The sequence below is a fragment of the Pelodiscus sinensis genome, chromosome 10 (assembly GCF_052426305.1).
Source record: "Pelodiscus sinensis isolate ZL-2025 chromosome 10, ASM5242630v1, whole genome shotgun sequence".
Classification (NCBI taxonomy): Eukaryota; Metazoa; Chordata; order Testudines; family Trionychidae; genus Pelodiscus; species Pelodiscus sinensis.
Genome location: NC_143061.1, coordinates 17,623,615 through 17,637,568, shown reverse-complemented (window position 1 = coordinate 17,637,568; position 13,954 = coordinate 17,623,615). Strand labels below are relative to the sequence as shown.

General features: G+C 47.8%; 2 protein-coding genes across 5 annotated transcripts in view; one reads left to right on the top strand and one right to left on the bottom strand.

The window, feature by feature from the left end:
- LRRC31 (leucine rich repeat containing 31) overlaps positions 1–13,954 on the bottom strand; it is a 180,574-nt gene that overhangs the window by 57,234 nt on the left and 109,386 nt on the right. For all 4 annotated transcript variants that reach the window (XM_089780767.1, XM_075937909.2, XM_089780766.1 and 1 more), the window contains one exon: positions 7,304–7,396. In XM_089780767.1, the coding sequence (XP_089636893.1) occupies positions 7,304–7,343 (40 nt within the window). In that variant the 5' untranslated portion in view covers positions 7,344–7,396. The remainder of the gene's footprint in view (positions 1–7,303; positions 7,397–13,954) is intronic.
- Positions 8,870–13,954, top strand: part of SAMD7 (sterile alpha motif domain containing 7) — a 46,003-nt gene continuing 40,918 nt past the window's right edge. The window contains exon 1 of the mRNA XM_075937921.2: positions 8,870–9,006. The gene's annotated coding sequence lies outside the window, so the exon portion shown is untranslated. The remainder of the gene's footprint in view (positions 9,007–13,954) is intronic.

Sequence of the window (13,954 nt, the reverse complement as noted above, 5' to 3'; positions counted from 1 at the left end):
AGAACGTCCTGAGGTGGGGGACCTGACCAGACGTGTCGCCGACGGAGGAACTAGTGGCCCCGAAGAGACAGAAGCTGGTCTGGGGGGGGGGGTCCGCGCCCTGGCTCTGGTGATAAGCCTAGGGAGTCCAGAAAGGCCATTGCCTTGCTGAGGGGGCCATGTTTGCACCATGGGCACTGGAACTGGCTGAGCCCATTGTTGCTGGTATGGTGGCAAAGGACTATGGTGCCGGGAACGGTGCCAAGAACGGGAGAGGCACTGTGAGCGAGACATGGAGGCCCTCAAGGACTGGATAGATTCTGCCTCAGAGTCAGACGAATACTCCAAGGCAGACCAGAGCAGTGTGGACGCGGATGCCGAAGGAGTTGTGGTGCACCGAGACATGGACTCCGGCTTGCTGCAGTACTGAGGCGGTGGGGAAGGGATGGCTGTGCGGGGGTCATGCACGGAGGTAGGTGCCGATGGGCCCTGAGGTGGTGACGGTGCTGGGTGATGTTGCCGCACGAAGTCTGGTGCCATGTCTTTGGATGGTACTGGGGGTGTCGGTGCCTCAATGGCTGGTGCTACATGCAGTGCCGTCTGGGCCAGGAGATGTCTGCCTTCATGCACCATGTCTTCGGTTGCCCCGGAAGGCGATTGGTGCCGAGTGTTCCCGTGCCACCTAGAGGGAGTCAGAGGAGGAGGGGAGCGGGAGGACTCAATTAGAACCCTTGCTGCCTCCAAAGCCTCCGGTGTGGATGGCTCTGGGAAGTCCTCCAGGGGGCTCATGTCCCCTCACTGGGAGGCAGGCCCACTGTCAGCTGATGGTCAGGGCAGTGTATGTGTGTGTTACCGAGAAAAGGTTTAACGTCCGTGCCTTTACTGCTAGGACTGGGGTCCCGTCGCGGAGGGCAGCCAACAGGCTGACAGACGCCCCAGAATTTTATAGGAAGAGCTTATTACATCTTAGTTCGAATTAACGTTGTAGTGTAGACGTACCCAAGGTGAGTAACCTTTGTTTCCAAGAGCAGGCTATGGAAGTGGACAGGGGCTGTAGACAGGGGAGCTTGAGAGGGAGCGCAAGAGATTCCACCGCTTAACATGCTGCTAGGAAAACGTACTAGCTTTGGCATGAATGAGTTTGCTTGACTGTTTGTTTACATTTTGTTTCTGTTCCTGTTGCTGGTGATTTCAGTTACTGTGGCAGTTGGGATTGTGTGTCTGGGAGTGTTTGATCTTTTGTTCCCTTGATTTCTTTTGATCAGCCTCCGCCTGTGTGGCTAATGAGGGGTAGGTCTGACCTAGTAAGCAGGTTTTAAAAGCTAGAGCACCCTCTCAGGTCTCATGCTGAACGAGGAAAAGTCATTGTTGACTCCCTCTCAGTGCCTAGAATTCGTGCTGTGGCCGGCGGGCATCCTCTGTGCATTCCCACCTTTTCCCCTAATTCCCAGGGTTCTGACCAGGGTCAAGACCTTCAGACATGTCTTCACAAAATGCATGTCGGTTGTAGCGGCATTCCTCCGCAAAAAGGGGGTACACGTTTTTCCATACCTAGATGACTGGCTAATTCGTGGTCGATTCTATGAACAAGTGGTGGCTCATGTTTCCCTTACAAGGACTCTCTTCTTAAGACTAGGTCTCATGCTGAACGAGGAAAAGTCATTGTTGACTCCCTCTCAGTGCCTAGAATTCGTGGGGGCTCTATTGGACACCAGGGTGGTGAGAGCATTCCTCCCCAGAAACAGATTTCTGGCCATAGTGGAGCTGGTCTCCGAGTTAACCCAGTTCCCCATTATGACCGCCCGAGTCTGCTCAAGACTGCTGGGACACATGGCGGCATGCACTTATGTGGTACGCATGCCCGAATGAGGCTCAGATTGCTGCAGGCCTGGTTAGCGAAGGCGTTCGACCAGTCCAGGGGTCTCTGGGACATGGTACTGACGGTGCCTCCAGTGGTAATTGCCTCCTTACAGTGGTAGACTCAGGAGGCTGTGGTGTGCAGCAGGGTTCCATTTACCGTACTTCCCCCCTCGGTGACACTGTTCACAGATGCTTCGGATCTGGGTTGGGGCGTGCACCTGGAGTGTCACAGGACCGAGGGCTTGTGATCCCCTGCAGAGCGGGCCCTACATATAAATGTCCGGGAGCTCAGGGCAGTCAGGAGAGCTTGTGAGACCTTCCTGACAAACCCTGTCGCGCCGCTCCATCCTGGTGCACCTGGACAACACGGCAGCTGTGTCCAACCCTCTGTCGTGAAGCTTTGTGGCTGTGGGACCTGTGCTTAGCGCACAATATATTTTTGCAGGTAGAATACCTGCCGGGGTGCAAAAACTTCCTGGCCGATGCTCTGAGCAGGTCCTTCGGAGCCCACGAATGGTCCCTCAAGGATTCGGCCCTTCATCAGGTCTTCCACAGGTGGGGTTGTCCCCTAGTAGACCTGTTTGTCTCGGCACACAACACCAAGTGTCAGAGTTACTACTCCCTGTTGGGGCTGGGGGACCACTCCAAGGGAGATGCCATGACCGTGCTGTGGCCGGCGGGCATCCTCCATGCATTCCCACCATTTCCCCTAATTCCCAGGGTTCTGACCAGGGTCAAGACCTTCAGGTCCACAGTCATCCTGATAGCCCCTCGGTGTCCCAGGCAGTTCTGGTTCCCTATCCTGGTGGATATGCTCAGCAAGGAGCCTATAACGTTCCCGCTGGTTTGGGATCTCCTGACCCAGCCTTGGGACAGAGGGCTCATGGTTCACCCGAATCTCATCTCTCTCCACCTGACGGCCTGGTTTATCTGTGACTGACGCAACCAGAAAGGGAATGTTCCCAGGAAGTGCAGATGGTGCTCCTAGGTAGCAGGAAGCCATCCACCAAGAGGTCCTATGCAGCCATGTGGCAGCAGTTCTCGTCTTGGGCGTCTAGAAGGGGAGTGCACCCGTCCTGTGCACCTGTCCCATCCATTCTGGACTACCTTTTCGAACTCAGGTCTGGTGGGCTCTCTACCCTTCTATCAAAGTCCATGTGGCATCATTCTCCTCCTTCCATGTTGGATCGGCAGGAGTCTCTGTATTCTCTGACCCTGTGGTCAAAAGGTTCCTTAAGGGTTTGGATAAGTTGTACCCCTTGGTTAGACCCCATCTCCCCGCTTGGGACCTTAACTTCATGTTGTCTAGACTTGTGTCACCCCCCTTTGAGCCACTGGCCACGTGCTCTTTGAAGCACCTCTCTATGAAGGTTGTGTTCATTGTAGCCATTACGTCGGCCCACAGGGTCTCCGAGCTCAGAGCGCTAACTGGCAAGATAGCACACCGTGGATTGGACGACCAAAGACTCTGGGACAGGCTGGGAATATAGGTGCTCGTGCCCCGACTGCGGGACATAATAGCACCTCTCGACTCCCTTTAAGGTAGGGGTTAAGGAAGCCAGGGTCTGCCACAGGGTGTTAGTGATCTTAGCCACAGTTTTGTTGAGTGGCAAAGCCAAACGGGCAGGCGCATCGTCAGACAGGATGTCTATCATTGGATCCGTATCCTCTACTACTGGCTCCACTGGGACACCCAGGTTGGAGGCCAGAAGCTGGAGCAAATCCTGATGCGACTGAGCATCCATGGTCAGCATCGCCAGTGTAGGATCTGCTAAGGCCTCATCAGGAGATGACGATGACTCCTGAATCGGCACTGGATTCAGTTGCTGGAATCGGTTGAGGGGCCGGCTGGACAGGCACCGCTGCGTGCGGAAGTGGCTCTGGCACTGGAGCCTGTGGGTCTCTAGCAGCATCTGTGGTAGCAGTCCTCTGGGGCAAGGGAGGGGGTCGTGACAGCTACGCTGATGGGGGCACTCGGTGCCCGAAGACACTGAATACCGCAGACGGGAGCACAGGCCCTTGCCACTGATGGTATGCCCACGGCGTTCAAAAAGGCCAGTGTGGCTGAGGCGGCCAAATCTGTTGCACATGCGAACAATCACACCGGTGCCGGGAATGGGATCTATGCTGTGACGAAGCCCTCGAGGACCTCGATCTGAAAGAGCCCACATCTGAATCTGAAGAGTAATCAGACTCGGGCCAGAGTGGTGCTGATGACAAGTACCCAGTCACCACTGGAGGGGCGAACCTGGCCATGGATTCTGGCTTACCCGCGTGCATGTGGTGAGGTCGTACCGGTGCCGGTACCGGAAAGACAGGCTTCGGGCCCGACTGTGGCACCAACACGGTGCACGTGGACTGTGGTGCCGAGTTCGGTACTGGCTGTGGGCGCGGAACTGCAGAGTTCAACAGCCCCAGAAGTGGCGCCCCTATCAGTGCCGCCGTGGGCGCCATGGTGGGTAGGACTGAAGGCACCAGAGCTGTGGTGGATGCCCTAAAGGGGCCGATGCCGGTACTTGAATCGGTGCTGAAACTTGTAGCGGTGCCGAAATGTGCAGCGGTGCTAGAACGTGAAGCCATGTCGAAACTTGCAGCGGTGCCGAAACTTGCAGTGGTGTTGAAGAGGCTGGTGCCGATGACTGTACCGGCATCCTGGGCAAGAGGCCCAGTGCCGGTACTGCTGACGGTGCCATTGATGGTGCCACAAAGCCTGAGTAATACAGCACTGGCACAGCTAATACCAATTCCGGGAGAGATCCCAGCACCGAGGGATGTCAAGTCCAGTCGAGCGCCAGGTGAGGCCTGGTAGCCTGTGCCGAGACTGGCAATGACGTAGAGGCAAGCAGTACTGGTCCCACATGGAACGGTCCCGCTGCATACATGATCGGTGCCGACCAATCCAACCAGTGCGGAGGAAAAATCGGAGCCAACATGGCTCCCGGCGTAGAAGACCTCGACCTCTTCGCCTCAACAGACAACGGAGGGGAGGTAGTGAGGCTAATCAAGTCCTGCGCTGCCTCAAAAGTCTCCGGCGTCGAGGGACGATGCGAGGGTAGCCCTGGACTGGATGGTCGGCCCGCTCGCTTCCGCCACACTTGGAGACGTCTGCACCAGCAACTCAAAGCGACGGTGTAGGCCCGACCTGGACTTCCGGCTCAGAGACCTACCCCACAAAATCTTTAGTTTCTTCAGTGCCAGGGAGTGAGAACGGTGCCGAGCCCTCGGTACCGAAGTCCACTCACGGGATGGGGTGTCGCGTGTTGATGCCGGCGCACTCGCACTGTGGAGTGGCCAGTCGGTGCCAGTTGTAGAGCCGCCTCCATGAGGAGAAGCTTCAAACATGAGTCTCGCTCCCTCTTCATGCATGGCTTGAACGACCTGCAGATCTTACAGGCGTCTGCTAAGTGGCCCTCACCCAAACACTTTAAGCAGCTATCGTGAGGGTCTCCCTTAGGCATGAACTTAGCGCATACTGCGCAAGCCTTAAAGCCTTGTGGCCCTGGCATTCCTCACCCCCGAAGGGGGGAAGGAAAACAAAGATCTCGCTAACAATCTAACTAATTAAAACTATTTATAACTATTTACAAACACTACACTAAGAGAAACGGGAACGATTAACTACTCTAAGAGAGAGACATGCTCCAACGACCGTCACGGGTGGTAAGAAGGAACTGAGGTGGGGGAGCGCCGGCAGGGGTTCCACCGTAGCAGCGGGTACCGCTAGGGAAAATGTTCTGGAAATACAGTGCACGCAGTGTGCACACCTGATTCGAATGGACATGAGCAACCACTCAAAGAAGAACTCCTCTTTTTTAGCGCCTTTTTGGCATGAGGAGAGCTTAGTAGAAACAGTACTGACCTGGACTGTGGTACCAGATCTGATAAGGGGTAGAGATTTTTCTCCAGCAGGATCAGCTAAAAGCATAAATACCTGTCCCTGTGATCTCTGATCTTGAGCTTGCTACTGTGAGGACAGTCCTGAGATGAATATTTTTCTTCAAGGCACTAGATACATTGGGAGTGTTCGTCTGAGACAAGGCATTGTGCTCCTCCAGGAGGCACAACCATTAAAGGCTGGGAAGCCAGGCATTTTAGCAAGGAAAAAGCATTTTTTTAATTTAATTTTATTTTTTTAAGAATATTAACTAACTCACACTAAATAAGAACAATGAACTATATAGCAACTCTAGTTAACAAACTAACACTAAGTGAGGCAATGTTGTCAGAGAACTGCAGAGATCCATCTCAGGCTGGGGATGGTTGAGAAAGAACTGGAGAGCTTGGGCCACACATGTGCAATTCTGATTGGCATGGCATGAGCAGTTGGCACTGCACATGTGCAGCCCATGCAGGGACTGCTTCAAAATCTACAGTTGAAGTGCTAGGATGGCACCAAAACCAGACCAGACGTGGAGCACCCATGGTGACATCTCTCGAAGAATTCTAGGTTAATATTCAGGAACTCAGCTCCTACACCAACTTCACCCAGCTGTCCCCCAAGCAGGGACAATAAAACCTTCTTAACTTGTCTACTGGCCCCTGATTGGGTCAGTGTCTCGTTCTGGCCCTTCTAGTTCCTTGGAGGACTGTGAGAATTGCCCTTAAGCAGGGAGGTATTAAGGCACTGGTGCCTTCAACCAGGGCTGGACGGAGGCATGGGCGAGCTGGGCAGCTGCCCAGGGCACCAACTACTGGGGGGGGGGGGGGCGCCTGATGGCAGCTGTAAGGGGCATGCGGTGTTCCTTACAGCTGCCATCAGGCGCCGCATGCCCGTCTACCGCAGCGCCAGCCTGCCCACATCCCCACGGCGCTGGCCAGCAGCGCCCTTCCCCCCACAGTCGCGGGGCTCTACATGGCCCGACGCGCCCGACGGCCGGGCCGGACTGGGCCGCGCTTGCGCCGTGAGCCCTAAGGGTGGGCCCCGGGCTGCACGTCAGTGGCCGTAGACAGCCCGCACATGCGCCGTGTGCACTGGGGGCAGGCCCAGGCTGCGCGCCAGCAGCTATAGCCAGGCCGCGCATGCGCCGTTCGCCCAGGGGCGGTGCCGCGCGCCCATGCCCAGGGCGCCAGAATACCTCAGGCCGGCCCTGCCTTCATCAGGTAGCAAAGAAGGACTGATAGGTCCAATCACAATAAGACATAAGAGGTGATTTTTCTTCTTCTCCAAAGTCCAGCTCATGATTACATTTGATTCCATTAATAATAAATTACCCTCCTTTTCTTTGCTCCCTTCCACATTCCATCCCTTGGGTTTCTCTCTGCTTTCCTTGCTGTTCTCCCCACTTTTCCTCCAGTGAAGATGTATAATTTGGGTGGTAATAGAAGAATAAAGAGATGTGCAGACCACTATATGATTCAGATTCCTGTGCTTCAGGGCAGGTAAAATCCAGTCAAGACCAATTAGACCCATTGCTGATAGATGTGCTTAGTGACTCCTTCAGAAAATGTTTACCATCCCACTTACCTGAAGCACGCAATAACCCTGCTTCTTCTCTAGAAACCATCTCTGGATGCCACCAATGTTGCAAACTACTTCCGTGTGTCCAGCCTTCTGCTGCTAGGTAAAAATCAAAGAAAAAAGTCATAATTATGTTAATGATTTTGTTTCAGCCTGAAAGGATTAGCCTATTTGTATTTAACTCTCTTTTTGAAACCTCATTCATATTTCCCAACAAACTTGGGATTCTTAATGCAAGACCCTGCTCTTGGTCAACTGGGGAAACATGCCAACTTACACAGTATTTTCTTTAGGATTCAGCCATGCTGCATAAAATTGACCTATTAGGAAATGATTTGCAGAGTAATTATACTAATTACATTTCAGATGTCAAGGTTTTGCATGTAGGTGCCTAGTTGGATGGATGGACGGATGGATGGATACATGGGAAAAATAGCAGGGAAAAATTATTCTTGAGCATATCGTGCTTCCTAGCACCAGTAGGCTGGTATAGGGTTGAACAACTGTATGTAAAAAAGGTTTCTCAGTTTATGCCTGCTGGGGCCCGATAGCAAGATTATGTTCATGAAATGATTTTCAAGGTCTAATACTGGAAATTGTCTGAAGATTGTGGACCTGGCCTTCACGTTCTCACTCATGGTGAAACTACACGAGTAATCCAATAACTATGACAATGTCCACAGCATGGAAAATTAATGCTATGCCAAACCCTTAAAAAAGCTTCAAAATTAATGTCATAATACTCCTTAGGAAAAGGCACAATTAAAAGTAAATAACCTCTCTTTGTTGGTGAAAACTTCTTTTCATGAGCAATGATTAGTGGGAATGGTTTAATGTTTTACCAAGTTTAGCCATTAAGTTAGCAGTTTTTTTGGACCATTATACTGTTGCTTCATTTAGGTTCTCTCCCTTTCCTGAACATGAAGGCAGGAGCACAGGGAATTAACATTTACAACAACATTAGCAATTTCCCATTGGATAAGACTGACATAAAAAGAAACAAGTAACTGTCTAACATTTTAAAGTCTGCCCTTTACCAGGCATACACTCTGAGAGGTGTTAACTCACCGACAGTGAGAATTAAAGAGTAAACTGTCAGCTTGAGCAGTATAACCATCTGATCCCTGTGTTAGCCTCACAATATGCTTAACAGGATTTTCATCCTCTACTTCCCCCCAATCCAATAGAATACATACTTCTGAGCTATCTACTTGCCAAACAGCAGAAACATGTACCTTCTAAAAATCAATTCAAATATATAATGGATAACAGTGGAGACAATTCTGAACATTCTCTTGTATTTCTTTTGGGAACAGTAAGATTTTAAGTGAATGCACCAAGCATCTTAAAGGCTAACAGCAGATTAGCAGGTTAACTGTTGAAATAGGTTTATCAGATCAGCATGGTGCTCTTCTTGTAATTATGTTTTTACAGCTACTTTAATAGATGGTATAGGAGAAGGGCTTGTGATGTCAGAGTGGGTAGGGCTTAAAAAGAGGGATAAAGCTAATCAACGTAGGTTGAATTTGTATTTAAAGCAAAGTCAGCGTTAGTTAAGACAGTTTTTGACGTGTTAATCTTCATGTGCTTTAAAAGCTGCCAATCATGAGACTAAGGCAGCTTGAAATAAAGACTCATGGTGAATATACAAACTTTTGGATGTTCATGGTGTCCTCCTTTATCTTGAAACAACAGTCTTCATAATAGGTGTAAGTATACATGTTAATGGAAAAATGCTAATTGTTTTAGTGTGATGTGGCAGTATAGTCATGGTTATATAATATCAGGAAATGTATGATTATTCAGATTTTAGTATTAAATATCCATACATCACAACAGAAAAATCATACATCTAGTCTCCTTTATGCCATTTTTAAACCATGGTACTTAACTCTAGATAGGGTTCTAGATAGGGTATCTTTAGGAAGAGATAGGTATGGTATATGGTAATACACATGTTGGGGCACTGGCTATCTATTAGGAATGTTCTCCTTGCATATGCAGCTGAAAGCTTTACAATTTTTACAAAATCAAATGGATCCGTTACATTTTTTCCTGAAAATCTCTTTCATAATTAGAACACTTCATGTTTTTCTAGATGGTTCATTGTTGCATATACATTTACTTTTCTAAAAAATGCTGCCATACTTAGCAGAAAATTTCAAATGGATGCAACAGAAAATTGAATAACACTTATCTTAACCCAGAGGAACTAAAATATTTCATGACTAATGGTGATAAAATATTCCTTAAAATTAACTAGCTATTAAACAGCTACAACTTAGACTTCATGTTAATTTTTCTTATTTGAAGTACAGCAGAAAATTTCAATGAGTTGCATTAAGGACTGAAAGATATTTTAGGGACTATTGAATTTTGCAGTTTGATTAATTAATTAACCACAAAATTTACTTTATTGTTTTGCTTTTACAAACTTTATTTAGGTTGATGTGTCTCTAGCACATGTGACCTCTTGATATCGAATGGGTCCTAACAATACTATTTTGCAGATTAACAGTATTTTGTATCTTTATACCTTGCAATATATCTTGTAAAAATACTGAAGTCTTAGTAAGATGAAACTTCCTTACATATTACTCTTAAGGAGAGTATGACCACTAAGTCCTGAGGAGAGTTAATGAATTTGTAGAAAGATTGAGCCTTGTATATATTGCAATGTGGACTTAATACTTCAAGATCTCTGGAATTTCCGTAGCAGTTTAGTGAAAATGAACTACACATTTTCTGTTTTCATAGGGTACAGCTACACAGCAACATTATTTCGAAATAACTTAGCCCGCGTCTACACAGCAGGCAGTATTTAGAAATAATGCTGAAATCCTGTCAAGCTGGAGGACTTCTTGCTCTGACTCCCATAAACCTCATTGTATGAGGAGTAAGGGAAATTGGAGGAAGAGTGCACTACTTTGAAATAAGTGCTGTGTAAACGCTCTCAATTTGTGTAACTTCTTTCAAGTTAAGCCCTGCTGTGTATACACCCCCTTCGTGAACAATTTTTCTCAAGCCCATAGAAAATTAGAGTAATTTCTTCTCTCCACACTTTGTACATCATACTCCTATCTTCCAGTCACCGTCTTATAGAGAGAGCACTGTACTTACTAAAGACAGCATTGATCCAAGTTACCATGTAAGGATCTGATCCTGCACAGTGCTGAGCTGAAAGCCCTCAGCCTCTTCTGAAGCCACAGAATGTTGGGCTGTTCAGCTGAAGCCTGAGATTTATGTAGCATTTTATTGAGTAAATTTAAGTTTTAAGGCTTGTGGCATTGCATATTTACTCATAAAATAACACTGGTTATTGTAGCCTTGTTATTTGATAACAACCTATATATAATTTAAGGTGACCTCCAAATAATTTTTTGAAATGTGGGTTTGTGCCCTTTTTTGCTTCATGATACATAAGGAATACCTGAAGTTATTTTTATTTAATCAGCTTGTATTACTTGAGATATACTGGAAATGTTCAGTGCAGTTTTTTCTTAATTTGCTGGAGAACTACTAAAAGGTTTCAAGGATGTCTATTGTGACCTCTAATGCTTTAATGGGGAAGGAGAAGGCATTGAATATTTAACTAAGGCTTTCTTTAGTCACACTGTTAGTTAGTCACAGAAGTTCAATCGGTGTGTAAAACCCCCCAAAGAGTTTTAACCAGTCTGGATAAAAGTGACTTTCTCTTTCAGCAACTCAGTTTTCATTCTCTTGGCTCTGGCGATGATGTTATCTGCACTAGGATTTTCAACAGAATTTAAATCAGATGCTCAAATCCCAGAGGAATGCAATGGGATTTGGGAGCCTAATTCCCTTAGGTTCCAGTCTAATTCTCTTATTTGCTAAGAGTTTTCTAGCTTATCCAGGACCTAAATTTTCCAGACCTGATCTGGACCCAAACAAACCTGATTGTATCTGAATCCAAGAAGGTCAAGTCATTTTTTGACCCAATACCTCCTCCCCAAACCTGAATCAGTTTCACCTGCTGACCCTGGGTTCTGGGGAAATGCCGCACGGAACCCAGGGTTAGCTGGGGAGTCCCCAGCTGACTCCGGGCTCCACGCTTCGGCTTTTTAAAGGGGCAGCGTTGCACAGCTGAGCCATGGATTAGCTGTGCAGTGGCTGCCCCTTTGAAATGCCGCTTTGGTGTTTCAAAGCAGCACCCCAACACAGCTGATCCCCAACTCAGCTATGCAGTGCTGCAACTTTGAAGTAGCCCTTCCCCCTCCCCTTTGCTGTCTCTCTTTCAGAGAGACAGCAAGGGGGGTGGGAAATTGACTAGTCAACAGACTATCCGATAAGCAAATGCTTATCGGATAGTTGGCTAGTCCTTAATACTCTTATCCTGGACCCCTGAAAACTTAATGACAGCCCTGGCAACCCCATTACAATGGAGTCACAACCCACTTTGGATCCTGATCCACAATTTAAGAGCTGCTGGTACCACAGTGGAGCCCTAATTGAAGCCTTTATTTACTACAACAAAATAAATATAAATATAAATAGAGCTATTGCTTGTGGCTAAATCACTACATTAAGACTCAAAAGATTTGGGTTGAATTCCAAGTTCTGCCATGACCACTGTAGTAACATGAAGGCATAAAATATAAGCCCATGTAGCACAGCACTGGTCTGAGGCCTGAGGCCTAGATAAAAACAGACAAAACATGGCTAGCATAAAGCAAAGCTAAGCTGTGAGCAAGAGGCAGGCCCCTGCTAACAGAACTTGGCATGAACAGGGCTGAGAGAGCAAAATACTAATTGGTAATAGGCCCAGGAGTAGAATAGTAATTGGTCATAGTTGAAAGCACATTACAAAAGATCTTGGTACCCACACTCCTCACAGATACAGACCCAGGTTCAGGAAAGGGTCTAAAATGACAGCATGATGGATAGAAATGATCTAATCAAACCACGAGTTACAGGGTGAGGGATGGTATCTAAATAGTGTGTGAGTGTGGTAACTAGACAATGTCAAAGGGTGGCAACCTGACATGTCAACAGTGATGTGTAACTTGTTTGTACCTGTATATAAAGTGGCGTCTTGAGGGGACAGTCTTTGGATAACCTAGGGGGCAGTGGAAATTTCCCATTGATCAAGTCATTCCATTGTTACGAATGCATAGTGGTTCTGTAGAGTCAACTGATAACTATTACTGTAGTTCGCTTAACAATAAACCTCGCCAGGCACCTTCGATCCTTATCTGATTTGTGGTCTTTGGGAGCTCTCTTGGGGTCTGCTGTGAAGAGTAAGTGCACAAGTTGACACGGCACACATGATTAAGCACACACACAAGCAGCCTTCTGATTATCATCACTGACGGAGCTAGGGATCTGTGAGGCCTCTACAGCAGTAAATCCTGACCCCTCCTGACTAACTGCAACCATCTGTGTGACCTTGTCCAAGACACTTAATTTCCCTGTGTCTCAGTTCCTCACTTGCAAAATAGGATAACTGTCTCATATTAATTGTTTGGACAGTGTGTAGCACACAGGTGCCCTGATCTTGGTCATGGCTTTAAATGTTAGTATAATAGGGTATGTCTAGACTACATGCCTCTGGCGACAGAAGCATGTAGATTAGGCTACCGGACATAGTAAAATGAAGCGGCGATTTAAATAATCGCCGCTTCATTTGAATTTACATGGCTGCCACGCTGAGCCGACAAACAGCTGATCAGCTGTTTGTCGGCTCAGCGCGATAGTCTGGACGCTCCCCTGCCGACATCAAAGGTATTTGTCGACCACCCAGGTATGCTTCCTGGGATGAGGTTTACCTGGGTGGTCGACAAATACCTTTGATGTCGGCAGGGGAGCATCCAGACTATCGCGCTGAGCCGACAAACAGCTGATCAGCTGTTTGTCGGCTCAGCGCGGCAACCATGTAAATTTAAATGAAGCGGCGATTATTTAAATCGCCGCTTCATTTTACTATGTCCAGTAGCCTAATCTACATGCCTCTGTTGCCAGAGGCATGTAGTCTAGACGTACCCATACATTTAGCTAAAGGTTGCCTTAGAAATGCGTAGAATAAACATCCTGCTCCTACCCCATTATCTTCAACGGGAACAAGATGAGTCCTAATAATAACATTTAAAATCAGCCTCAGCATGTGGAAATCAAACTCCTACCTCATTGAGAGCTGCACCCACTAACACCAGGCACTAGAATTATTTCTTAAGTTCACTATGATTAAAAGATGAATGAACTACAGCTTCCAATTGTATTATTCAGATGGATCAATAATCTTGTAACATGCAGATATTTCCTACTGTGTCTACCAGGAGTGGGCAATAAAAAAACAGCAGCCTGCAGGGTTAGGCCCTGGCAGGCCGCTGCCACTATGTTTAACTTGTACCTCCACTGGTATCGGAGGATGGCAGCTCTGGTTGGCCACAAATTCCATTCATGGCCAATGCAGCAGTGGGAAGTGTCATGGACTGGGACACTGCTTCTCACTGCTCACACTGGCTGTAAATGGCTATTCGTGGCCAATGAGAGCTGTGATCCTCTGATACCTGCTGAGGTGCAAGTAAACATGGAGGTGGGGCCCGCCAGAGACTAACCTTGCAGATCGGATCTGGCCCGGGGACTGAAATTTGCCCACTCCTGATGTACACACATTATAAAATTATGAGGCGCAAATTA